The sequence below is a fragment of the Agelaius tricolor genome, unplaced genomic scaffold (assembly GCF_023055355.1).
Source record: "Agelaius tricolor isolate 1412-34295 unplaced genomic scaffold, bAgeTri1.0.p SCAF_2, whole genome shotgun sequence".
Lineage (NCBI taxonomy): Eukaryota > Metazoa > Chordata > Aves > Passeriformes > Icteridae > Agelaius > Agelaius tricolor.
This window is the reverse complement of record NW_027269262.1, coordinates 13,125,434-13,153,413: the sequence shown is the minus strand read 5'-3', so window position 1 is coordinate 13,153,413 and position 27,980 is coordinate 13,125,434. Positions and strand designations below refer to the sequence as shown.

The 27,980-nt window shown below is 39.7% G+C and overlaps 1 protein-coding gene across 1 annotated transcript; it reads right to left on the bottom strand.

Annotated features, from left to right (window-relative positions):
• Positions 1-324: 324 nt before the first annotated feature.
• Positions 325-24,953, bottom strand: KDSR (3-ketodihydrosphingosine reductase). The gene is made up of 10 exons (XM_071453362.1): positions 24,634-24,953; positions 17,794-17,883; positions 16,647-16,703; positions 11,715-11,780; positions 11,472-11,567; positions 10,314-10,505; positions 8,522-8,605; positions 6,097-6,180; positions 4,202-4,303; positions 325-3,839 (listed from the first exon to the last, which is right to left on the bottom strand). The coding sequence occupies exons 1-10, from the start codon at positions 24,739-24,741 to the stop codon at positions 3,720-3,722; spliced, it is 999 nt and encodes a 332-aa protein (XP_071309463.1). The 5' UTR covers positions 24,742-24,953; the 3' UTR covers positions 325-3,719.
• Between the last annotated feature and the right edge of the window lie 3,027 nt (positions 24,954-27,980).

The window sequence follows — 27,980 nt, the reverse complement described above, 5'->3', positions numbered from 1 at the left end:
ACTGGTTACATACTGGCAATACCTCCAGCAACAAAGGCAGGTTTTGTCAATTTAATTTCACTTTCATTATAGTTTGAGGATACTGGGTCTGCTGACAATGCTCAGTCGAGTTTTTTACATCTTTTTTTACCTCTGCCCTAAGCTGCTAAAATGGAAGGATATGTTGCCCCCTCTGCTGTCCTAAAATTTAAGAGACTCCTGCTGAGCTAATCTCGGGTTCAAAAAAAGAAATACCCAAACTAAAAAAAAACCACCACACCAAAGCCCTGCAAATGAATTTATCCATTACTCTTTATCCTCTCAAAGAAGTTAAAAGTTACAGGCTTTGTTGATTCTCCATTTATTTTGAGAAATATAAAATATGAAAACTAGTTTACAGTTCTGGCACAAAAGATGATGTCGCAATAAGCACAAAGTTTCTTTTTACAAATAATGCTATATATCTTTAACATTTAAAAGTGCCTAGAGTTTTTCACAGCAAATAAACTTTATTCACCTATATATTTTTCCTTATTAAAATATTAAATCTATTTAAATTGCACGTGAACACCTTGGTGAAGTAAACTAGAAGTAAAATTATAATAAATCTGTATATAAAACAAACAGTCATTAGAAACTACATGGAATGGAAAAGACTATCAAAGCCTAAATTGAATCTTAAAGGCTGGCCAAGAAAACAAGAGACAAGACAGCAAATGATATGGCACAAGTGATTAAATTATTGACAATTAGACAGTAAGTAGAAAGTAAAGCCTATTTGAAGATTTTCACGGGTCTAATACACTGCTAAAACATTTCGATGCAGAGGTTTTGTAACATTTAAACTGGCAAGAGTTTTTCAACTGCTAAACATTTTTCCACAAGATTACAAGGCATCTCCTTCACTTTATATTGGACCTTAAAATGAGTACATTGGTAGATAGAGAATGTGCATAAGAAAACAAAATTTATACCAAAGGTTGCTGTAGTTGACAATTTACCTTGTTTTGACAGTAAAACAGTGGAGAAGTTTATCAGCTAAAATTAACATCACTGACTTGCAACAGCAGAAACTGGAACAATGAAAAAGATTATTCTTCTTGCTTTAAAAAACATACCTTGTTCCAACCTCCACAGTTGCTGAGGGTTCAACCTACAGTTTCACTGTCATGACAACCATTTACACTATGCAAAATCAGGTCTGCAAAACTGAGGTGTCTGTAGATCAGGGCCATAACTTTCACCTGGTAGTCTTACTTATCCAGATACTTTCACTGAATTCTATCAGTCATGACTGGGAGGTGAGTGGCAATCCAAGATGTCCAACCTGAAAGCTTTAGAGGCCCAGCTGCCATAGTGTTGCGTGTGCTCTGACCTTCTGGGTCATGTTTCTTAAATGCAAACCCTTTAACATTACAAGTTGAAGATCCAAAAATTCAAGTATCCAAAGGCTTACTGGTTTTAAGTCCTGACCTTCAAGCTTGTGCTGGTATCAAGTCACATGCATAAGCATTTCTTTCAAACTACAACACAACCCATTCACCCTTTTTGGTATCTTTTTCAGGTGGTCACAAGAATATTTGATTTGCATCTAAACCAGAATAACATAGATCATAGGGTCTGAAGAAGTGTTCCAAGTCCAGGTTGGATGGAGCTTTGAGCAGCCTGGTCTAGTAGAAGGTCTCCCTGCTGATGGCAGGGGGGGTGGAATGAGATGATCTTTAAGGTCTCTTCCAACCCAGATCATTCCATGATTCTATGAATAGCATTGTTATGTTGCTTTAAGAAACACAGCAATGTTGACAATGGATGTATGATAAATGCTCCTTTATGTCACTCACATTAAGCAGCACAGGAAATACAAATGCACACTGGATTTCTTTGCACTGAAGCCAAGCTGTTTAAAAATGCAGGAATACACTATAGTCTCAAAATTAGTATTATATTATAGGCATGCACAACTTCACATATCTAAACAAAATCAGGAGGCAGGACCTAAAACACAGACTTGGTGAAGAATTCAACAGCGCCTCAACATTTGCAATCTAATGAATTTTCACCACTTAAAATGAGAGCACCAGTGTGATCCTCTCCAAAAAAATATGTTTATAACCAGGTATTAAAGCAAGTTTAGTCTATGTGAAGAAAATTTGAAAAGTGATCAACCTAATTCAGAGAGGGAAAAAAACCAGCCTCAATAAATTACATTCTAAGGTTTTCCAGTTAACCACCTATTAATTTTTATCTCAGTTTAATTGAATACATCTTCTTAAATAGATATAGAGAATCTCTTAACAGAAGCAATCAATTTTGCCTATTTTGGTTGTTAAATATTACTGTCAAAGAAGTGAAAGTGCCCGGTTTTACACATAATTTTAGATTCAGAATACTGAATGAAAATGGAAATATGACCTTGAAAACACACCAGTGCTAACAAATACAAAATATGCAGCTTTTGAAAAAAAAAGCAGCTCACAAGGCACTTATACTATAGTGGTCCATTAAATAAACTGTATACATAGTGCACCCTTAAAACATCATTGTTATGCATCAAGCTTTTTCAGTGTTAAACGAGATTTATTAGAAACAACCACTGGGTTCTGTATATTCTGAAGCAGTTATTGAGCAGCCTTGTTTCAGATAATGTAAATGAAACAAATTAGAAGTGGGTCATATAAGGAGAGTATTTTATGTAATTTCTCATGTGAAAGCTTTTCCGTGCAGTGATAAAATGCAGTGTGGAAGGCCATTCTGACACACACCTCTCCCCCCGGCTGACCCCTCTGCCCTAAAAAGCTACATTCCTGCTACTGGAAGAGCCCGGCAGTTTAATTACAATTGATTCCATCATCAACTACTGGTTTGGCTCATCATCTGCAGCTTTGAAATTAATGTGCATAACAGTAGCATTAAGCCACTTCCCTTTCCAGAGCAAAAACTGGCAGATTAGGTCTCTGTAAAAATTCTACATTGTTTCAATGGCTTTAAATGCTGAGTTATAACTGACACACTTGATACTGGTTTGATTTTTTTTGTTGTTGTTCACAACATACTTCAAAGGCCAGAAGAACTACAGACCCGACCACATCTCCTAGCATTTCTCTGTGGGAACGGGTTCTTCATTTCCCTTTAGAAAGTATGCATATATTAAACCATACTTTTTAATTACTCCCACACTGAGAAAGCTTGGATCATACAAACATATTTGTGATCTTCAGGTTTCCAGTTGTATGTTGGACAGAATAAGGAAAGCTGTCATTGACAGAAGGATCTGTAGATTGGCCAAAGGAAAAGTTAACATTCTAAATCAAAAGCAGTCCCAAAACGTTAGCAGAAGGTACCAGCTTGTTCAGGGGACTTCAATCTACTTCAGCCCAGTCTGTCATGGTACTTATTTCATCCATAAGCACCAAAGTGAGAAAACTTAAGTATTTGTCCAGAATTACCGCACATTGTCCATTCTCAAATTCTACTCTGCAGATCACTTACGAGCTCTCCAAATTCTTTCCAACTCAAATCACCAAAAAAAAAAAGATATCTAATCCTCATTCGCACTTTTGCATAGTTTGGCATTTTCTGGATTTGTACTTTTGTTTTTTCTTTCATAGCTTTTGAGGGGACTCCTCTGTCATACATGCAAGTACTTCCAGCCTATATCCTTCAGGAGCAAAACTGAGTCCCACTTAAGCAGCAAGCTGTCCAGGACTGCTTGACATTCTTCTTTCCACTCACAGTAAAGATTACTCAGTTTTATCTGCACTTTCAGATTTTTCCCTTTGCATCATGCAGCGACGAACTATGCTGTCAAAACTTCCTAGGTAAAATAGGCCAATGATGCGAAAAATGCCCATGCAAACAACCTGGAAACAAAGAGAAACAGCTTTCAATTCATTTTGGATCCCAGATTGCACCTTATTAATGAGTCATAAATTTTTTTTTAAAACCAAGTTCTAGGCACGCATGTTATATAATCTTCAGAAAACAAACTTACCAAACCAAGCTAACTATGTAACAGTTCAGGAGTGAGTAGCAGTGAATACTCTCAGCTCAGTCACCAACTTGCTGCTTCAGCTTGAAAAAACTACAGCAGTTTCCTAAACCCAAGTGCCACAGTATTAACAGCCATTTGATGAAAAGATATTCCATTCTTGCATCACGTTCTACACTCTGAAATTATTTTGAACTACGAGAAATATGACAACAGGTACTTCCCAAATCCTACCTGCTGAAGACCTTCAGTAATAGAAGTGACTGGTGACATTCCACTTGTCAATATTGACAGCATGTAACCATCTGATCCAACGGAGCTGTTGAAGTTCCCTTGCTGGATAGAAGGATTAAGAAAACAAACAGTAATTTCCCCATTTGTGGCAAATCATGATGTGTCTTATTTCAACAGCTACTCTTGATCGACACAGATAAGTGATATTACTAACAACAAATATTTTATTGTAAAATATATTGCCACAATTAAGAAGCAAAATACTCCAAAATATTTTGGGCTATACAGCAACATTCCAAAAGGCATTCATTTAAAAATGGAAAAGGAAGCTAATTTCTCTTAAGACAGTGTGCTAAATTACTGCAGATTTTTACAAGATATAAAGGCTGTAAATTTCTTCTTGAGGCATTCTTACTTCTATAGAAAATACATGATAGTCTTCACAGCTATAAGCATATTTCAGAAACAGACTGATACCCTAACTCTATCAGATCACCAACCACTACTGTAATTGTATGACAAATACAGCTTGCCTTTTGTTAAAATTAGCTTGCTTATCACATGAGATTTGCAAGGGGGTGTATTTCAAATGCTGGGTAGCAGGTTCTCTTTCACCTACATCAAGGATTTTTAACTGCAAGACACAGCTTGCTAACCAATTCAGAGGAGAGAAAAGGGGGGGAAAGATACCAGGAAGAAACCCCAAACAACCAAACAACTTTAATTACTTTACAGTAAAATTGCAGTTCTACAGCTCTTACTCCCAGGCTTCTCTCATTTGTTTTCATTTGACTTTATGCCAGACAGACTTTCTGAAACATTGTGGGACCAAGTCTGTGGAATGTGGAAGTGAAAGGAAAAGGTGGAGTTCCTGATTCAGGGTTAGGGGTAAATCTATGCAAAGTAGTAGAGGTTATTAGATCTTATTATTTCCCAACACACACCTGAGAATACACAAACACCTTCTTGTTTCTATTTCAGTCTCTCTGCTGATGGCCAGAGTGCATGAAGACCATGTCTGAACTAATATACGATCCAAAGTGTAGAAAGTATGGTATAAATATACCAGATACTTAAGATGAGAGAGGAGATCAATTTTCCTCAATCACCAGAGAAGAATACTCTATTGAGGTAGTACTTGCTTTAAAAACAAAATCAGACATAATTTTGTGTTTATGTGCTGTATCTGTGAAAACACTGTAAAAACTTCACAACTGAACACCTGCTGTAGACGTAAACCATGTTGAGGATCAAGAGTATTTGGAACTGCAAAGTAATTGCAGATTTTAGGATTCAACTGGTGTGCTTTATGATCATGAAATTTCATGTTTGCTTCTATTCTGAGGTGCTTTATTAAGCATGCAGGCATTCCCTAGCACAAAACATTGAAAAAAAAAATCCTCAGAAAGGCAATACACTAAGAACAGCATTTAATGTATTTTAATAACTCATAAATCACATACTTCAGATATTAAAAACTAAAAAAAGTCAACTGCCTTCCTTTATTGTAAAATTATTTTTATATGAACTCATCTTCAAGAAAAATAAGAGTACAACAAGCTTTTGAGGTTAGACAAATGGTATTTGATACATAAAAAGTCAATAGTTCAGTGCTTTCAAGTCAGTCATAATCCATCTTTGAGACATTGCATCATACTGATGCATCATTTTAATCTGTCTATGTACAACTTCAGATACCTTTTACTTCTGAAAGACTATAAAATCGTTTGTGGGCACAGTGGCAAAAGAAGAATTAAGAAAACAGCTCTTGTTCAAACTACCCTAAGAGAACTGTTTTGTGTTAATTGCTTTTGCATTTAGCTTAGCCATTATCTTACAGTCTCAGTCCCAGTCTCTTCACCACAGAACATGCTCAAAAAACACAATTTACTTACTATGGCATCTTTCACTATAACTCTGGCAACTTGCTCTGCTTGGCAAACAGATGAGGTTTCAGAAATCAGCTTTGTCTCTAAGGGCTTTAATAGAAAAACACCAGTTTAAGTTTGACTAAGCACACACAGGAGAGAAAAACATGAAGGTCAAATTTTGGGTCTTTTGTCACAGATGACATCACTGCTAGCAAGTGTCACCTAAACCAGCCATTTAAACAAAGGTATAAGCATGTTCATAAATAATAGTCCAATTTTACAACGGGAAATGACAACTTTTCCTCAAGTAGTACTTTTTTGTATATACTTTATTACTACCATGAAAATGAGGTTTTTTTCTCCCAAGTATTTTATTTTCAGTAGAAGCTATCAAAACGCTTTAACTATTTTTCCTCAATACTTACACTTGTTCATTAATGTTTTTTGCCAGAAATTAAGTATAAGATGGGCCTGAAATATTTTAAGATCCTATAAAACAGCTTGCTTTTTTTTTTTTTTCAGGCCTACTCTAATACTGGGATTAGTTTAATTCTGGATTATTATTTTTTAAAAAAGCACTTCTAGGGAAAAGTTGAGCAACTACAGGTTTCTCATCATCAAAGTACTACAGTAATTAAATTTCATAGAAAAGGGCCTATTTCCCAATATTTGTAGAATTGTGAGTTTTGATTTCATCAACCAAGCTCACTGATTTTTATTTTTTTTTACTATGTGTATTTTAAGGGTGGCCAGGGGCACATCAGTGCCTTTGCCAGCACAAAAACCTTTCACATGCATTCCTACAGTGACATGGCTCATGTCATCAGATCTCCATTTCACAGCCCCTTATTTATTTTTGAGCTGACTGGCCAGTATCAAACGAATCTGAATGAGCTACAGGAATATCAACAGTAATTCAAATACTCTAAATCTGGGAAAAAAATAGCAACTGTTCAGGAGTGACAGCTAAAGTTAATGACATGTTGGGAATAAGGCAGGCAGAAATCAGCCATTAAATGCTTGATCTGGCTACTCAGCTGGCCAAGGCATGGCTGTCATTTGTGAGGCAGCTACCTCAAAAAAAAAAAAAGAACAAACAAAAAGCTTACTGAATAAATACAGGAAAGCTATATCCTAGCTCCTGACATTTTCTTTCACTACATTCAATAATTACAGAGAAAAATAAAGAGATGCAAGATAGAGGCATATGATCTAATTAGTATTAAATATTAATATTATTTCAGTAGTATTAAATAAATGCAACAATAAATGAGTATCTGGAATGTCAGAGCAATGCAATATTGCAGAGATTTAAGGTACACTATCATGCTAAGAGCAAGTCATCCAAAGAGGTCATGTAGGCTAAAACAAAGCATAATTCTCTCCTAAAAGACAAAACAGACTTTTTTGACAAATAAGATAAATCTCTCTCAATCTCTTTCAAAGAGAAATCTTAGATGAACAGTATATTCTCCTGGTGCCTGCTGGTGCCCTGAAATAGGCTAAAAATCCTAGAGAATATGCAAGCTATACAAGTATCTGCAGATGTCTAATTCTGGCACTTTATGCGGATGTGTGGGAGTGTACATTTAATACAGAATATCTGTATCAAGAAATGATGAAGTAAGAATTGTGTTATACAATCCCTGCTGATTCCTATTCAAAGGGTGAAAGACAAAATGGAATTCAAACTCAATTTCCAATTGTACGTGATGGTGCATGTTGAAAAGATGATAGCCTTAGATAGCAGATTTCTAGTTCACAGTATGCAAATAAAAAATAAAGAGATTTTTTTTTCTGGTTACCTGATGCTGTAGTCTGAACAGGGGGCCTGAATGTGGTTTTTGGTATTATACTTCACATGTATGGACATGAAAAATGACAAGAGGTGACTAAAGGTCAAAACTTTCACTTTTAAGGTAATACAAATGAAAAAGGCCTCCTGCTGCTGACACATCCTTCTGAAAAGCGATACTGTCATTTCCACCATGAACACAGTGCCACAGAGTTTCCTTTCTACTGTAATACTAGAGAACAGCCATTACTGAACTGGGTCATTACATGCATTCATACAATTTGATCTGGTTGCAGGCTCCACTGAAGGAACTGAGGTTTACTTCCATCTGTCACATCTATCACAACAGCCATGCATTATCGAAGATGCAAAACAACAATATTGGTTAATTAAGCTTTAATATCAAAACGAACAGTGATTTTAGAGTTTACCACCCCACAGCAATATTCTGATGGCATGCAGGAATACTCTGCAATGTTTTAGATCTTAAAGGCAAGTATTAAAGCCTCAGAACAAGAAAGTACACAAAATTATCCAGCAACCTATATAACTCTGCATAGATAAAAACTGGTAAAATTGAAGTGTTTAAGAGTACTTCTTAAAATCTTATTATGATTTAAAAACACCGATTTCAAAAATTGAAGGACAATTTACCTTTGTTTTACTTTCTTCTGCAAAGCCAGGAGTATCAGTATCTGGAGGATAGGCCACCGTTACGTAGACATTGTAAGGTTTTACCTGTGTTTCACAAAAGCATTAAGTGTTACCTTAATACTGACAGCTTTTACATGTCCCTTATAATTTCATCAATTTCTCTTGTATTTAATCTGTTCAGCAAACAACAACTCAGATTGCTTCTAGGGTTAAGTACTCAGCAATTTCAAGACTTGCAGCTTTGTCAACTGAGAAACAAAACAGCAAAGATTTTAAAAAGGTAGTTGTGGTGCTTTTTCTAATAAAATTCCCTAAAAACTTTGCAAATTATTTGATGAATCTTGGTGGTTTTCAAGACACTTAGGAAGAATATTAAAGTAGTTTAGGTCCATAATTTTACCAATTTCAATTTCTAAAAGACTAAGCCACTGTCAAATACCAGTACCCAACATTTATAAACACAAGGCCAAAACGGCTTTCACTGAGGAAAAAAACCAACAAAAATGTAAAATTCAAATTTGTTATCCTTAAGAGGTATACTCAAGTCTCAAGGCTTTCCAACCCATGGTATAAACTTGCAAGAGGTCAAAGTCTAAGGAGACAAAAAATAATTGGAAAATGTGAGGGAAAATGGAAGGTCTTACATCAAGGATTGTATTTATTTATGTATTTGTATGTACGTGTCACAGAATTACATTACTTAGTGCAATCCTATTCAAACTGCTACAATGCAAATCTGTACCACAATACAAATAAAAAAAAAATTAATGAAAATATTCAGAGGGCTATGATAAGCAAAATGTTGTAAAACACCGAGCATTTTTATTTATATTATGAAACATTCTATATTGAACACACTTCCTGAAATTCCACAGCACACGCCCATGAACACCCTATTTTTAGTCTTGAATAATTCAGTCTCCAAAAAAGTACCTGCCACCAGTCTGAAGAAAGACCCTGCATTCACAGTGTTCTATCTGGCAGACCAGAAGTGATTAGAGGCAGTTTTACCCCACGTTCTTATCCTGACCAAGGCATATGACAAGGACTATGTAAGGGTCTGGAACTAAACAAAGGCATTTCGTATATAAACACATAATTACTCAAACACACATTCCTGACAGGAAAATGACAAAAGTAATTTTCAAATCAGTTTTATCTCTCTTACTACAATGTATTTACCCACCTCGTTCCACTGAACAATGAAAATAGTATTTGGTTTTGGTCTTAAACGTAAGTTTAGATCACTGCAGGATAAAAAGCTCATATATATGAAAATATAGAAGGGTGAGTAACCGCGAACCAAATTTTTGTTTTGGTGGGCAATCCTCAAATTCTAGTTTAGGAGTTCTACAGTTTCATATGGTTCACATACCATTTACCATGGACACTCAAACAAACTGGCAATCTCATGCATCCATGTAATATCTTCAATACTATTTTGCACTTAGAACCTTGAAGAAGGCTTTTAATCAAGAGTCTTAAAAAACTAGTCCTTTTAATTAAAATAAAAGATCGAAAAAAATGTCTCCACATGTGGTCATACTCAGTTTTAGGAACAGATTCAATCTATTCCCTCTTGTGCAACTGAAATCAGGTTAGTTTCTGCAAACCATGCAGAGCAGTAAGATTGTACTGCTGCCAAATGAGGGCAAATAACACACAGATATTAGCAATGCTGCACAATACAACCCCCCTCCAATCTGTTTAAATGAAAATGTCCTGTGCTAAACAGGACAGTTAAAACAAAATTGTTTATAACCAAAATTACTTAAAACCACTGCACACATACCTCCATTTGCAGGGCTTCAGCCAACCCTCGAAGAGCAAATTTGGTGGGAGAATAAGCTGTATATCCAAACAGGCCTAGCTGGCCAGCCTGAGACGACACAAAGACAATCCTTCCCATTCTGCGCTCCTTCATGGTAGCGATTACTGCTCGGCTTGGGTAAACACTGCCCAGGTAATTGACTGCCATTAATCTCTGTACAAACAACATCAATATTGGAGCATTTGAGCCTCAGAGCCAGAATTCTTCAGCCAGCTGTTTGGTCTTATTTATGAAAAACACCCTACTTCAGTCTGCTTTAACAATCAAGTTCACCAGATCTGTTCTGGCAAAAGAAACAACTGTTTTCTATTCTACAGCTTCATAAACTGTTTTATAGCTAAAAATCTCACTCCAAGCCAAAAGAAATCCTGTAAGTCTTAATAGCATCCAGGATACTGATAATACTGTGAACCATATGGCCTTGAAGGAGAAAGAATAATATTTCAGGGAAAATCTAACCTGAACAGCCTCCAGGAAGCAATCCATTTATGCATGATGCATGAAAACATACTGAAAGTTTAAAGAGCTTTCTAAAACAGGAAACAGGAAAAATGCTATGTATCTACATGTTTCAGAGATTTTATTCTTTGCCAGGATAAAGGGAAGTCTTTAATTTCATTCTCTACAAGACAAACCACAACTGATAGCCTATACAAGTAATAAAATGGATGATTCAAATTTATTATAAAATTATGACCATTTAGTATTTTCAGATGATTCAGCATTGTCTGTAGATGAATGGAGGCCTGAGGGCTGTGGGCAAAAAGTAACCAAAATACAGGTGTTTTGGGGTGGCTTTTTTGTCTTTTCATCAGAGCAGCAGCTTCTCAAGCTGAAAGAATATGTGTATCTCAGAACTGAACACTGATAACAGCTGCATTTTTCTTAAGCAGGTTAAAAATACTGTTGTAAAATCTTCAAGAGGAAAAAAATGAAGCTATATGAAATCATTAGGGGAGAAGTTAGAGGCAACCTTTGCAAATCTGAAGAGATTCTGACAGCTAGCACAAGTCAAGTGTAGCACTGTTCAAGTCTGCAGACATGGGAATGCAATCTAATTGTTAGAATGGTTAAATAAGAAATCATCATATGTTGAAATAAAAAAGTATGCTCACTCACTTCAAAAGAATTCACTTCGATATCCTCAAATTTTCCTGTAACTGATGTTCCTGCACAGTTTACAAGCATGTCAACTGGCCCCAACTTCTCCTGAGCCTGGAAGAGGGGACAGAGGTTAAGACATTCTTTATGAGGAAAAAAAACCTTCCTATATCACCGTACCAAATAAACTATTTCCAACAGAAATACAACACACAGAGATAAGCTTCTCAAGACATGTATGCGAATCAGTTATTCTCTCACCTGTTTTAGAACATTCTCCACCTGTTCATAGTCTTTAGATACATCAACGGAAATACAGAGTACAACCTAGAAAAGAAAAGTGAAAGCACATTTTCACAACACACTAAGTCTAGTAATTGCTGACTTAGAGCCTTTCAAAATGAAACAAGCCCAATGCCATATCTTTTCCACAAAAAAAGTAGTCCTTTTGACAAGATATTCTGCACTTCTTACACACTGGAGAAAGCAGTTTCTGCTACCTCCAAGCTCCTCCCCCTCACACACTGGTTCTAGTATAATAAAGATTACATTAAGAACAAATAAGCACTTCATGATCTTCAAAGCAGTGACTCATGTGCAAAGTACAATTTCTAATTTACTGTACTAAGAAACATACTGACAGTTATTTACATGAAGTTTAGTAAAAGCTATTTAAACTAAGACAATCAAAATTCCCCAGTGTTTTGTTTAACTTTCATCATCTAAACATAAGTCAAACCATTCGTATGTCTTAGGCTCATCTTTATAGAAAAAATTGGCTTTTTCCACCTCATAGCAAGGCATTGTTGCAGTGTTACCCTGAAACAGCAGCACCAGCACGGCAAAAAAAATTCTCTTCCAAAATTTAGGAAGCAAGTGTTAAAACCCCTCTAATTTTAGTACTTGCAATGCACACTACCCTCCTTATTTCATGACTTTTTTTTTTTAAGAATAGTAGTAAACCTAGTTGCATAATATTTAATATTAATATATTTTGTATTTATATATTTATATATTTAATATTAATAATATTTTGGGACACCTCAAGGACAAAATGAAAATAAAAATTCTATGAGAAACTGACTCATTGCACAGTGTCATAAATATCTAAAAAAGCGAAGGCATGTGTACATATTTACATCTTGTCTGAAAATCAGACATTAAAGGGTTTAGTTTGAAAGATATAGAAAAATTAAAATAACCAGGGAAGAAAGAAGCAGAAGGGAGGGGTGGGCAGGCAGGATGAAGGAAAAGAGGTGATAGTGATATGTTTTTTTTGCAGCAAGTTAGGCCCTTTTTTCCTTGAAAGTCACTGACTACTTTCAGCAAGATGGTCTCAGAACTAGGTTTTCAAACACCTTCAAATGAACTTCTGGCCAAAGAAAGCACTGCTTCTTTTGGGTTACCACTTCCAAACTGTGACTGCTGCAAACACCATGTGCTGACAAATAAGCTACTCTCTCTGCTAAGCCATCAACAGAGCTCTGGGGCAATTCCTCATCTTGAACAGAAAAGCCATCTCCTATTGCAATAATAGGAGGGACTCCTGTATTCTTGTTCCAGCTTCTATCCTTTCTGTTGCAGCGGTCAAATCAATTTAAAAGTCAGAGATAAAATAAACCCAAGTCATCAGTAGTTTGTAAAAAGTATGCTCATGACCAATTATCATGGAGCATGTGGGCAAACACACACACACAAAAAAAGCTCACCACAGTGTAACTAACTGCTTTGGCAGCCAGTGATTCGTCAGTCCTGCCCCTGGTCAGACTGTGACACTTCTCAGCTGCATAAACAGAATCTGCCTGCCATTCCTGTACAGCAGGTTGGCTATTCCTGCCTCCCAGCACTGTGTGTAGCTGGACAGCAGAGTAAACTTGTGGCACAAGTTATTGGCAGGAATCCCCTTAAGGCATTTATTACATTTTGGAAACATTTATCTTTTTCGTAAGTTTAAGAACAAAACAGCAGCTGAATGCAAACAACACTGAATTATCATTTGGATGTCTTTGCCAGGATCAGTGAGGGGATGAAGTAAATCACAGTTCTCTATAGAAACTGGAGCAATTTGTTAATTTAACAGATTGCATAGATTAGTTACACTGTGAACAACACACTCGGGAACTACCACAGCTTTTACTGACTACTATCACGTTGTACAATTCACCTCTTTGCTTCTCTTATCATACATTCTTTCTGCTGCCCTATACTAATTACCTTTACTCCAAAATATGGAGCATAGATCCACATCTAGGACACCAGAAGTAGTCTTATGTCCAGCCCTGCTCATCACATTTTGTTCTAAATATTGCATGATGTTGGATCATTAATAATGCCTTCCCCAATAGAAGATCAACTCAATCCCCAGTAAAATAACTGAGAATATTCTAGATTAGAAAAAGGATTTTAAAAAATACTGTAAAAAAACTCTAAGGGTAAAGATTTTGCTGCGGTGCACACCTACATCCAGAGAGGCTGCACCATCAGCACTCTAAATCACAGGCAAACGTGAAACATTAAAGGTACATACAGGCCAGACTCTGGTTGTCAATGCAGCTTGGTTTGAAGTATGTATCCAAGAGCTCAACAGTGACAGCACATGCCCAAAAAACCAGTAGTCTTTTCTGAGGATCTCTGCCTCTTGACATGGGACCACTCAGTGTCTTCAAGGACACAGACAATGAGATCTGCAGGAAGCTTGCAGGTGACACCAAGATTGGTGGTGCAACTGACACACACAAAGGACAGAATGCTATCCAGAGGAACCTGGACAAGCTTGAGAAGTGGGTTCTTGGGAATTTCATGGAGTTGAACAAGACCAGGTACAAGGTATTTCACCTGGACTGAGGCAATCTCCCCCCCTCCACTGATGAAGGCTGGGAGAGGAACTGATTGAGAGCAGCCCTGACGAGAAGGACTTGGGGGTGCAGGTGGATGAGGGGCTGGACATGACCCAGCCATGGGCACTCACAGCCCAGAAAGCCAAACGTGTCCTGGGCTGCATCCAAAGCAGCGTGGCCAGCAGGGCCAGGGAGGGGATTCTGTCCCTCTGCTCTGGTGAGACCCCACCTGGAACCCTGCATCCAGCTCTGAGGCCGCAGGAAGCACATGGACCTGCTGGAGGCCACAGAAATGACCAGAGGGCTAGAGCACCCCTCTTATGAAGACAGGCTGAGAGAGAAGTTGTGCAGCATGGAAAAGGCTTCAGGCAAACCTTACAGCTGCCTTTCAGTATCTAAAGGGGCCTACAAGAAAGCTGAAGAGGGGCATGTAATGATACGACAAGGGGAAATGGCTTTAAACTGAAAGGCAGTAGGTTTAGATTAGATACGAGGCAGAAATCCTTTACCGGGAGGCACTGCCACAGGTTGCCTAGAGAAGCTGTGGATGCCACATCCCTGGAAGTGTTCAAGACCAGGTTGGATGGGGATCTGAGCAATTTGGTCTAATGGAAAGTGACCCTGCCAAGAGCAGGAGAACTGGAACTAGACAATCTTCAGGGTGCCTTCCAGCCCAAACCATTCCACGATTCTGTGATCTACTAAAGGTTACAGTCAGTGTATGTTACTTATACCAGGCATCACCTTTCTCCACAGCCTTTCAGTAATCCTTTTGTACAGCTTCTCTGTTCATCTACTGTCACTTTACAGCTTTTGATCTGTTGTTCCAATGCCAGCTCTGCCCCAGACTCCCTGCCTTCTCCAGTTCTGTTCATTCAGATCAGTCAGGCTTCCCTGAGACCACGTCCACAATCCAGCAGCTACAGAGGAGCCAGCCTGCCCACCACCTCTGCTGCCAGCTGCTTAACCTGGCTGCAACCCTGAAACTGCTTCTGCAAAAAAAGTCCTAGTCAGTCCACACTGGAGCTTGCTCAGCCTTGAAGGTGCTTTTGGAGATTTTCACTGAAACTCCTAGGTACATGCACCAAATAATAGTCTTTTTAGAAGTCAGCATCTATCAAGCTAGGACAGATTTTAACAAGAACATCCTGACACAGTGTTTGACAAGGGATTAAGTGTAATGCTAAGCTTGGGAAACTGCTAGAGCAGCTAAAAGAAAATGGTTATCAGGATTTTTTTTAAATGGGCAAAATGCAGCTTCTCCTCACCTCAAATAGCTTACATTTTCAAACAAAGTTGATCTGAGTAAGGCAGCATGCACAGAAAAAAAAAAACAAACCAGCTTGAGCCGTTTGATAAAAAGGAAGCATCTATCTTATAAATGGAGGTATTAAAAATTTTGTATAATTTTCAGCTACTATACTAACATTTGTGCCAGCAAATATACACTTTTTTCATTGCTTCTATTCAACAGAATATCTAGTTTATCAATTCAATTCTTTAAAGTAAGTTCTCAAGTATAAGTAAATTATCAAATCAGCTGGGACTGAGGGTCCATAAAAATTATGGACAACTGAATTGCATTTATTTGTGATCATGAAAGGAACTTAGTTACTAAGTTACTTTTATGATAACAAAGTTCTGGAACACAAGAAATCAAAGATGTTAATAGTTTCAGTACTATTTCCCCTCTCCCCTTCATTATTAGTAGTAAGAAAAAATTATTTTACTATTTCACCTCAAGTTTGCATGTTTCGAACACAGCAAGCTTAGCTATTCCAAGTTAGTACTTCTGCAAGCTCTAAACTATTGCCCTCATGCACAAGTGCATTATCTATGCAGCAAAGCAGCTTCTATGTTTAGAAGTCTCTGAACTTCACAAATTTAACTTGTGTAACTGGTACAGGAATCAGTCAGGAAAAGGAACAAAAGTACGACCTAGTGAAATAAACCTGGGAACAAGCAACTAAACTTCTTTCCCAAGACACATGCTGTATTTAGGAATTGCAAAAAACATGGTGTTTGAGGAAAAAAAAATGGTTCTTCCAGTTCATTTGAAAGAATAAAATGCTTATCAAGCGACAGTAAATTGCAGCTCTCCAAAAAAGCATCCTACACCTACAGATGAAGACATCTTTTTCTAAGAAAAGCAGGCTAATGCACTAACTAGGCAACATCAAATATAGCAACAGCTCAAAACATCTAATGTAAACATCTAATGTATTCCTGAATTCAAATACTGAGTCCTCACTCAGTTTTGTCAAACAACCTTGTTTTAAATACAGGACCAGTGAACTATGTTGTAGTCACTGTCTTAAACAAAACACACAACAGCCCCTCTTGGCAGTGACCTTACCTGCTTGTCATTAACAGAATACTTTTCTATTTCCTTCTTCGTCTGCAACAGCTTGTTCTGAAATGGACACAGAGACAACTGAAACATAGTTCTGAGAGCAGTCCTCAGTACTTCAATATGGCTTAAGCCCTAAAGCCCCCCAAAGTTATCCTCAAATAGTTAAGAACATTTTACTGTCATTTTGAAGACTTGAAACATAAGACATGAAAACATAAAATTTATCAAGAACTCACTTCTCTGTTTTTCACTTTGTGTTCTAAAGCCAGTAATGACTTCCACAGATCTAACGCTTTTGTTTCATGCTACAGAGAACACCTGAAAACGTAGGTATTGGTTCTTCTCCTTTATTTTGGCTCTATTTTATATTTATGTGATATTATATAAACCTTCCTGCAGAATAATCACTGGCATGAAATCATCAAATCCCAAAAATCTGGTAAATTCAAAGTGTAATAATCCTTCCAAGAAAAATTCTCTTAATTCTGACTACATTCAAGGTTATGTAAAGTAAGTTCTCAGGTGTAAGTAAGTTATCAAATCAGGTGGGACTGAGGGCCCCCAAAAAATTAAATGCTTTTATTTCCAGAATAATTAGGTTTTTTGCAACAAATAAAACAACAGCCTCTTATGGAAACAGAGTATTTCCAATTAAATTCTGAATACCTCTTAGTTAAAAAACAGCAACAAAAAAAACAACAAAGCAATGCTTTTCCTTCCAAAGCTGTCTTGATGAAGAGTTTTTCACTATGATATAATGCTGATTAGACACCAGTACATTTTGTGAATTTTAGAGAAGATTAAACTCCCACATGTCACTTACTGTAGGGAAATTCCACAGTTTTAACCAATATAGGGGTTTTCCTGATTTTGTACTCTGGCACAAATCTAGACAATGATATAACAAATACCAATAACAAAAGCAACAGCACTGGTGAAGTTTTAAATCAAGCTAATCACAAATTCCATGTTGGGCTATGCTTCTTAAAAAGGCAGCCACCTCTGCTATTCAAATGCATTAATTTGGAATGATTAGGGTCCCTTTAAAATACACACTGAAGTAGTATGAATAGTCATCTATTCCAAAATTATTCCCCACCTATACAGATTTTGTGAACAGTTTAGCCAGTAAAATTACACATGCACTTACCTCATCCCTTGCAATCAGTGTTATGAAAGCACCTTGCTTATAGCATTCAATAGCAATGCATTTTCCAATTCCACTGGAGCCTCCAGTTACCTAAAAGTTGTTTGAAAATATCAGTGTTAGTCCACTATTCTCATCTCTTCTCACATATGTATGAGTCAAATCACATGAAAATTCCAAAAACATACTGAGGTTAAAATATCACCCAATGACACACAAATACAGGAGACGCACTAAAGCTGGCTTACTTATGGAGTATGAATGAAACATAAGATCTGAATAGATCAATGAGCCTTTGTTTCTACCTTAAAACCAGTTTTACCTCAGTTTTTGGTCATTTCTGTTGTCAGGCACACTTAGACCACTCCCACGTGGGCGGTCTCACATGTTCCATAGGCTACTTCTAAAAGCATCTTGTTAGAAGTTTGAAATCACTATGAATGCCATGACACTGCCATTACATACTGTCCCCTCAGACCTGGCCACAGTAGAAATTACTTGTAAAATCAGCTATTGCAGATTGTTTTCTGAAGATGACATCATGCAAACATGAACAAAAAACACTTTCTTTCTTATTAAGGGAAAAATCCCATTAATTCAACAATTTGCCCTTTGTAGTGTATTTTTCAGTCCCTCAGTCAGAACCTTGAACTGTCCCCATCCTATCCTGCTATTTCAGTTTACTGGGGATGCCAACACCTAAATTTCGATAACTTTTTCTTCTTCCTCCATGCTGTACCATCTGGATAGTCTTATATGCAAACAGGAAGTTAATATTTCATTAATATTAGACAAACACAGGTTGATGGCTACAGTCCTGCATCATATGCTGCAGGAGTGTACCCTGACAAATCATACCAAACACACAGCTGAAAGTCACCTTACCACCTCTCTCACTACCCTCAATAAACCTATTTATGAACTGCCTGTGGAACAAGATGTAGATGACAATCCTGACCTCTCTTTTTGACTAAAATAAAAATGTCTGCCTGACATCTTTAGGTGACTTGGATCAGTGTCAGTCTGCATGTGCTGTTAGTTCTAGGACACTGGTATCTTCCTTATATACCCAAGTTATTAGAATTTTTCTTAAACAGTATATTAAAACTCATATTGAGAAAATATTGGAACAAAATACCTAGAAGCAGTTATTTTAAAGAAAAACACATTGATGAAATGAGTTCAGAAGAATTGGAAGAAGATGAAATTCAGATTTCTTTGGAAATCATGACCTTTTGCTCTTCATCAAAACCTTTCCAAAGACTCCAGTGAAAGGCTACCTCCCCCATTTTAAGAAAATGGAGGCATTGAGCTAATTAGTGTACCAGCAAAGATCCCAATCTCTAACTACACATCCTATCAAAAGCCTTGTGTTGTCTTCTCATTAGGTAATGTCTCAGTTTTGTTTTCAGAAATGCATTATCCTCAAAATTCTTTCCACTCCCGGAGGCAGTAAAGTCAGAAGAGTCAGAAGTACATTCCCATGAGTCACTAAACTCTTCTTTCATTTGAGTATTTTACCACTAGTCTTCAAAAACAGCTTAGTGCAAATAAAATAATCCCAGCAAAGATTTTCAACACAATCCACAGTTTCTGACTGGTTCATCTTGAGCTGAAAATGGGCCAAGAATGGGAGTAGCATTCACAAAGACTAATTTTGGCACTTTAGGCTTCCTCTGTTACTAGAGAGAACTGCTTCAGATTAACTTCTAACTGACTCTGCAAGATTAGCTTCTCAGTACCCAAACCTTTGAGGATAACTCCAAGAAATGCAAAACCCTGTCTGCAGTATTACAAAACAACGACGACAGCTTTCAGAGTAAATAAGTCCATAAGAGTGCGAGTGTCAATTATTGACTTGTCACTTCAGCAGAACCACAGAATTAATTTAATGATTCACTAGGGACAGAAGCAACAAATACACTGAAATTCTTAAAATAGATTGCAATATTTCAATACATAGCTGAAAAGGTTAAAATAGTTTGATACATTCAGGCAGACCTCAGATCCATAGTATGTGAGAGATGCTTCCACACATCAGCAGCAGGTACACCAGCACTAATCAATGGGCATGGAAGACTGCTCCAATTCCAATTTTTGGTGAGACAGCTGATTACTACCAGCACAAACTGGTGACTATTAGGAATGGGTCAACTACACCAGTGCTTGAGGAATTCTCTGCAGGTGAAGGTACTGGCACCAAGCCTCCAGCTTGTCAAACAGCGCTAACGTTCACTTCAGAAAGACAATGTCTGAAGTCATGCAAGGAACAGAAAAAGGAAGTTTTTATTTACGGTCACACCCAAGAACACTGGACAGAGCTCATATCAGATTGGTTGATGATAAAGTGCAATATCAATTAGCTGGGAACTTTAGCATTTAGGTGGGAGGCTGCTACAAGCACGTGGGAGGTTGTTACTAATACATCTTTAAAGGAGCATTCACCATGAGTGCTACTGTAATAGCAAAAAATAAAATCTCCAACACCAGTGAAAAGTTTGCTTTGTGCTATAATGAAGTTAACCTAAGCAAATCTATGAGGTCTGTTAGGTATGTAAGTTCCTAACATGCTCAGAAGTAACAGAAGAGCACATACCTACTCTGTTAAAGCCAACATTATTACAATTACTTACCCTTGTGGCTAATGGTTCTACACTGCTACTGCATTTCATTAATTCTGGACATTTGAATTGCCACCGCTCCCATTTTTAAATTTTACTGTAACCCAGCCTCAGAGGAGTGACCAAAAATAAAAATCTGGCCACTGCAACTCAAATCACAGATTAGTACTTTGACAAGAAGGCAAAATTAAACCTTAGCATTAATTCAGATATTCAGAATGCAACACTTGAGCAGTGTTACTGAGCTGTTTCCATTCTTAAAAAGAAGAGGTACCAAACTACGTATGCCAAAAAGTACTTGGCTACAACTTGTTGAGCTACGATCCCTGATAATAGAGTTCAATTTTTAAGTGTCACAGGATTTATTTCCCCCTTATAAGTGGAAACAGTGGTGTGAGGTAAAGAGAATTGATCTATGAGATCTTCAAATTTGAGATACTGGAAATTAATTTCATTTGATGAGAAAGTCCAAATCCAAATTAACTGAACTGTCATCAGGAATGATCAAGACTTGATTTGGCATCTCCAATAGAACTTAGTAACTTTCACTGAGAACTGGATGCAAGCTGGTTTCATGCTTTTAGACAGTGCTCTGATAGAAGGTTCTACTGAAATGGAACGTGCCTTTAATTGGCTCTAAGTGGTTAGCATGTCTGACTAGGCTCAAAATGACCTCTTGCCGAACCACTCGGATGCGTCCAAACCACAGATCTTATCACTCCCAGCACAGGAACGACGAAGGTGCTGAGACACCAAGATGGGCCTTCCTGACAGCTGACCACAGTCACCAGGCTGGGTTCTGCACAGAAGTGGGGAAATTACTGGACTAGAGATGACCCACGTGCAGGAGGGTTCGGCACGATCATCCTGAACTGCACCTACATTAAAAAGGGCCCTTGTCAAACTGAATGGGAGACAGTCCCAAGCAGGTCACGCCTTTCCATTTCCTGCCATTGCTATTCCGAACTTGGATAACTGCATTCATAGCATTGAATGCAAACTCAGGGGTTTGGGTTCTTCTCAGAAATTCAGCTTGGTTTTAGAAAGATTAAGGCTGAACCAAGGGGAGAAGATCAGCGTTCATATTTCAGCATTGAGTTTTTAAACATCACTCAAGAACTTTTGTAGAGAAACTAAAGAGAGAACATGTATAGAGAGCAGGTGTAACACCCCTGATAAAGGGCAATTAAATGTGGTGCGAGTGAGCTCAATGCAAATGCAGCAGTGGTGACTGCCTTAGCCTATTTTCATACTCCAGTCTACTGTTACAGCCAGCTACCAAAATACTATCTTATTCTCACAGAATCCGTGACATGTTTGTAGCCTGAGAACAAAGGAGACATAAAGCCAATGGCAAAATAAGAAATGTTCTAAACTGCCTTCTGAATCCCAAAGCACGAGGAAGTTCAGCACATGAAGCTGCATCTCTACAGCACAAAAATAACTTTTACACCCTTTCTTTGAGAATTGTTTTCCTAGTCATGCAAGAAGTTAAAAAATATTAAGCATCTAAGAAGCATTTTATTTAAAATAAGTTAAAGCTAATGCCTGAGCCAATTTAAGAGCAGAGAGAGCCCTTATCATTTAGTGGTGCTTGTTGGGGTAAAGAAAATACACAGCAGATAAGGATGGGGGTGGTGGGGGGGAACAGGGGGTGAGGAACCCACAAGATTAGACGATGAGTAATTTGGAGTTCTCTAGACTCTCACTCTGAATAGCACTCATTTTCTAAGAAAAAGGGGCTCTTATAATTCTATGATTTTTCCAGAAACCACATCTCGCCTAACACAGCAAGGGCTTCTGTCACGCAAACGCGTAAATGACTGTGGGAGAGGACAAAGGAAAAAACCTCAAGTTTTCTGCTTCAAATTCCTATCCCAAATGGCAGCCAGAGTAAGTTATTCAGCCATAACTCAGACATCTCCTAACCATAACTGCTAGGAGTAAAGAGAAATAATTTTTCTGAAGGATTAAAAGTAAAAAGAATGCTGACTTAAGTTGAAAATTCAATAACTGGTATGTAATAGCCTCTGAAATTGCCTAATGACCTTCCTTCAGAAATGCAACAGATTTCATTATACTTTGAACAGATCCATAGAAAGAAATGTTTCTAGGGAAGACTGACTTTTTCTGCTTAAGTAAAGCAATTTATTCAGGTATATTTTGAAAAATTATAGTGTGCAATGACAATCACTCACCCTGTTGAAATGGCTCAACCAGCTATATACACAATTTGCAGGTCATTCTTTTATTTTTTTCAACAGTGCGTTTAACTGAGGCCTGATACTTAAACAGATTTTGATCTTTTTCAGTGAGAAGACTTGAAAGCAAGACTAGAAAGCAAGCAGTTCTACAAGTGGTGACATCAATAAAACTGCCTGCAGATTTGTATTTGTATAATCAAGTTGGATATATCTTACAGCCTTTCTGTAAGATTTTTCATCATCAATATATTCATATAGTTAGTTTTCCAGCTGAACTCCTAATTCTACAGGACTTGCAGGAAAACTGTTTTTCAGACTTCTACTAGTACCAAATTGAGCATTAACTGCTAATTAGCAGCAATGGTTCCAGGAAGGCTTCTCCAACAAGAATAGTCTCATCATTTTTAATGTGAATTTGTTTTAATGAACCCTTCTGATTGGAAGAGCCAAGTAGCTTTTAAGGAGTTTAATCGTGACACAGAACCAACAAAACTCCATGTAATCATTGCATATATAAATAAATAAAACCAACCAAGCAAAATCCATTTCACTTTTTATGTTTGCTATTCTATTTGTCCGTCACAAAAGTCACAAAAGTCACAAAAGTCACAAAAGTCACAAAAGTCACAAAAGTCACAAAAGTGTGTAAGTCTCCTTCACCTTTGGCTTAATAATCATTACTCCTACAGGGAAAGAGCCATAACCCAAGAACCTTAATGCAACCTTGAACACACCTCACACAGAATATGATGCTGTAAAGCCAGTTACAGCACCCAAGTTAACACCTACTCCATAAAGCAACTGGGGAGCACTGTCGCAACTTGGAAACATCTTAATCATTCTGGGGACAGCTCCATCCTCCAAAGAGGAACTCCAAAAGATAATAATGAAAAAAACCAAAACAAAACAAAACAACTCACTTACAGTAAATTTAAACAAACAGTAAACTGCAGCTTCTCTGCACAAAACATACCCTGGAGATTTGGAGATAAACTAAGAAAGCTGATTCTAGGACCCTGAATCCTTTGAACCGCTTTACTCATTTGCAGTCATGTGCCCAAATTCACTATTTTGTGATGCCTCCAAAAGCAAACGGGTAGTATTCCCCTTTCTTCCGTCTCCCTCTTCCCAAGCCACATATTCATATAACTTCCAGCGATGTACTAGTCATGGTCTCTTTCAACAGTATGCTCTTCCAAAGACTTCTTCCTACCATCTTGTCAAAGTATTGCTCAAAGACATCCATATCAATGCGCTTAAAGATGAAAGGGCACCCAAGTGTCATCTGACCACTTCCTTTGTATTGGTCGTTCCATTTCCTCATACCTGACTTGGTTTTTTAGACCAAGGAGATCATAGATTTGGCCTTTGGTTTATGCGTGTGTACACACACCACGTCATTACCCTGGGAGATGCTAAAAGAAAAGAAAACTCGAGGTAACCGGTGGCTTTGGAGAATACAAAAGGAATGTCTCAAAAAGCCAGCGCTGAGATTGGAAGATGGTGACTCAGACCATCGCCTTAAGCCAACCGGGACACGCAGCGGTTGTCAGAGCCATCGGGACAGGTCATTTCCTTATCTCCCGGGACTTGTGGCTCCCGGTGTTTTGGTAGCTCGGGGTGCCACCGCCAGCTTTCCACACTTCCTCTCGGAGCCGCGGGCACCCCAAGGCTGGCGCTGCCCGGCCGCCAGCCCCGCTCCGGGTGTCCCCAAACCTCCCTTCCCCGCCGAGCGCCTTCCCCGCTCTCCCCGCTGCGGCCGCGGGATTCCCGCGCCCAGAGCCCGGCTGCCAGCGGGGCATTGTCCCCATCCTGCGCCCCCACCTCGGAGACAGCGGCTTCCTTCCCTCCTTCCTTCCCTTTCCCGGCGCAGGACGGGCGGCTCGGGAGCCATCCCGCCGCCTCCCCCGGCGCCCAGGCCGAGCGGCAGCGCCCGCCCGCTGCCTCCTCCCGCGGCGGAGCGGGACGGCGACCAGGGACCCCCGCCCCGCGCCCTTCCCGAGGGGCGCCGCACTCACCACGACGTGCGCGCCGGGCAGCTTCAGCGACTTGGGGCTGATAAGCGGCGACACCATGTAGAGGAGGAGGACGAAGGCCACGATGAAGGCGGCGGCCAGGAGCAGCATGGCTTGGGCTGCGCCGGCGGAGGAGGGGCAGCGGGCGGGCGGACGGAGGGCCGAGCCCCTCGGGCGGGCGCTGCGGCGCGAGGGTCGCGGGGCCGCCCGTCCGCTGCCCGTGCCGCGGCGGGACCGGCGGGGACGGCGCTGCCACGGCGGGAGCGGGAGCGAGCGCGGCGCGGAGGAGGTGGCCGCGGGAGGAGGGGCCGGGCCCGGCAGCCGCTCCGCCGCCCCATTGGCTGCCGGGGCGGGGCGCGGGCCCGCGCGCCGCCATTGGCCGGCGGGCGGGGGGCGGGCGCGCGCGGGTTGGCGGCGCGGCGGGGCCGGGCCCGCGGATTGGGGCCCGCGGCGCTGCCGGGGTCAGGGACGGAGCCAAAGGGCGGCGGGAAGCGGGAACCGCTCCCGGCGCGGCGGAGCGCCCCCTACGGGACAGTGGCGGCGCTGCGCGGCCGCCCCCCCTCGGTCCCTGCCCGTGGCGGCCTCTCCGAGGGGCACCGAGGGGCGGCCCCAGTGAGGAGAGCCCGGCCTTGGCGGCGGTACCAGCTGCAGGGCAGCGTGAGGGCGGGCCCGGCCCGTGGGCTCGCCGCTGCCGCCTGCCCCGAGATGGGCGGTGCGCGCCGGCTCGCCGCGGAGGCGTGGGCTCGGAGCTCGCCCTGGATGCCCTGTCCGTGAGGAGGGAGCTGCCGGCCTCGGGACGGAAAGGGGAAAAACCCCCTGACGTTGGTTAACCATGAAATCGTAGAATGGTTTGGGTTCCAAGGGACCCTAAAGATCATCTCGATGCAGCCTCCTGCCGTGGGCAGGAACACCTCCCACTAGAACAGGTTGCTCAAAGCCCCGTCCAGCCTGAATGCTGCCAGTCATGGGCCATCCACAGCTGCTCTGGGCCACCTGCTCCAGTGCCTCGTCACCCCCACAGTAATGCAGTTCTTCTGTATATCCAACCTAAACTTGCCCTCTTTCAGTTTGTACCCATTCCCCTTTGTCCCGTCACTACAGCTCTTAAGAATCCCTCTCTGTCTTCCCTGCGGGTTCCCTTCAGATACTGGGAGGTTGCTCCGAGGTCTTTACACAGACTTCTCCTATAGAGAATAAAGCACCTGTTTGTACACCAACTTGTTAATACATTGCCTGAGGTTACCAATTGACATGACGAAAATTGTGGAGATGTGTCGGAACGTTCCTGCAACGTGCACTCGGAATGGGATGAGGGCAGAGAGCTCTCCCTTCTATGGGAAATACCTTGTCTCAGTGAGGTAGAAAACATAAACCCTTTATGCAAGATGATTGACTGACTTTATCACGGCATGTTTTAAAGCCTGTTTTACTTCATCGCTCCAGTGAAAACAGATGCAGGTTCTGTGGGACTTGGTTTGCACAGTGGTTGAGCTCCACTGGGTGCTGCTGGCTGCACTTGAAGCTCATGCTGCTCTCTTCTTCTAAATCCAAAATTTTTTTCAGCATGGCGTTCCCTGCTGAGTGAAACTACAGGTTTTTCATGTTATTCACATTAAAAGAAGATAAAAGCACAGTTTTCAGCTTTGAGGCAGAATATTGGAACAAATATTTAAACAAACAAACAAAAAACCCAGAGCAGTCTGAATAAAATAATTCCGTATGTTTGACTTAGACATTTAGATATTTATTTAGGATATCCCCATTTAAGTTATAATTATTTGTAACTTAAAAACTCAGATTACTTTTTCTTACTAGTTAATATGCAGTCATTACCTTGTACAAAATAGTTCCCCCTCCCCCCAGAAAAATCCCCAAAACCAAAATAAAACAAAGGAAAACCTAAAATCCCCTAGGCAAGAGGGTGTGCAGAAGGGCGTTGAAAGTAATATTGTAGAGGAGGAGATTAGAAGGAGTGAGTAGGTGGAAATGAAAACAGAGTTGTGGGCAGGGATTATGCAGTTTTTAGGGTGAGTACAAAGGACCTGAATTTGATGCAGTAAAAGGATGAGAAAACCAAGGATTAGTCTTGAAATGGGATTGATCTGGAATATGTCTTTGGTGGCATTTTGAATCCAGTGCTTCAGAGGTGGAGGCACAAGGAAGTGAGAGGAAGATACTGTGCCTAATAAAAAAATGCTAGCTGCTAGGGTGACATCCATGGCAGCTGATTAGTGATCCATCTAAGAAAAGCATGTCAATTATGTTGTTAGCAGAAGTCAAAATAGGATGTGGACAGGAAAAAGCAACAACCAAATATGTTGATTTCCTCTTTTACATAGGGGTCAGTCCATACGTGCTGTCTTTCCAACAACACCAAATTGACACAAAAGAGGAGATTAGTGGCATAATAATTATAGACTGTTTCTAGACTTCCACCACAAGAGACATTAAGGCTTTCAAAGCTCAAATGTCAGCAGTATAGAGATAGAGCAGAGCAGACAGAAGTAAATCTGTATTTCACCATATAACTCTTGAGATCAAGGTGAGATGAGGACATGAGTGCAAAAAGCATCTGCACTAAGCTCACAGTAAAATGAAGGTTAAACATTGGTAGGGGACCTTTAGAATCCTTGAATTTGTGATATTGCCCTGGTCAGTCACAGTAAAATGTTCACAGCTTACTAATGGGGAATTTCTTTTGTAGATTTCTTAGAAGTAAATTTCCAAGTAGATTTCTTGGAAAATAACATACTGCTTTTTTCTTCTGGCTAAGAGGCCATTTTAGCAACCTTGGGGTTGACAGTGCAGCTGTGATAATGTTTGCTCTTGTTTTACTCTCTACATTGTAAAGTGGCGTTGACTTCTGTGTGAGAAAGGCATTCAAAGGGGAAGACCTGATGAACTCCACACAAGTTACCAATGAATTCCCCAGCAAAGCTTTTTGATTCTTTTAAATAATGCCAATAGAAACTGAAGTCTGCCCTCCCTGAGTTACCTGGTTTGTATTCATCTCACATGACCTCATTCACGGAGGAAATGCATTCCTGGCATGGCACAAGGGAATTGTTTACAATAGAACTGTTTTCTCAATGACTGCGGAGCTGGAAATTGAATGCTAAAATAAACATCATAACACCACTCCAAACTGCAGTTATACATAAAGCAATACTTAATTAATCTGACCTTCATAAATAACGTCACAAAGTGTGTAATTTTCAAGAGTGAGCCGGCCAATGTCTGTATATACCCTGAGGATGGGGAGGGAGAAAGAATGGATAAAACATACTCATTACCTTGCTAATTAATCTGCAGAAGAAGCTTCAATACAACAGTGATGTGTTTAGAGAAGG

What these genes read in the sequence shown, in the direction of transcription:
- KDSR (XM_071453362.1), bottom strand. Translation starts at nt 24,741, where the DNA reads ATGCTGCTCCTGGCCGCCGCCTTCATCGTGGCCTTCGTCCTCCTCCTC. An exon ending in CACTGATTGCAAGGGATGAG is followed by an intron (nt 16,704 to 17,793) that starts GTAAGTGCATGT and finishes TGTCCATTTCAG; the next exon opens with AACAAGCTGTTGCAGACGAA. An exon ending in CTGAAGCCCTGCAAATGGAG is followed by an intron (nt 8,606 to 10,313) that starts GTATGTGTGCAG and finishes TGTGAAACACAG; the next exon opens with GTAAAACCTTACAATGTCTA.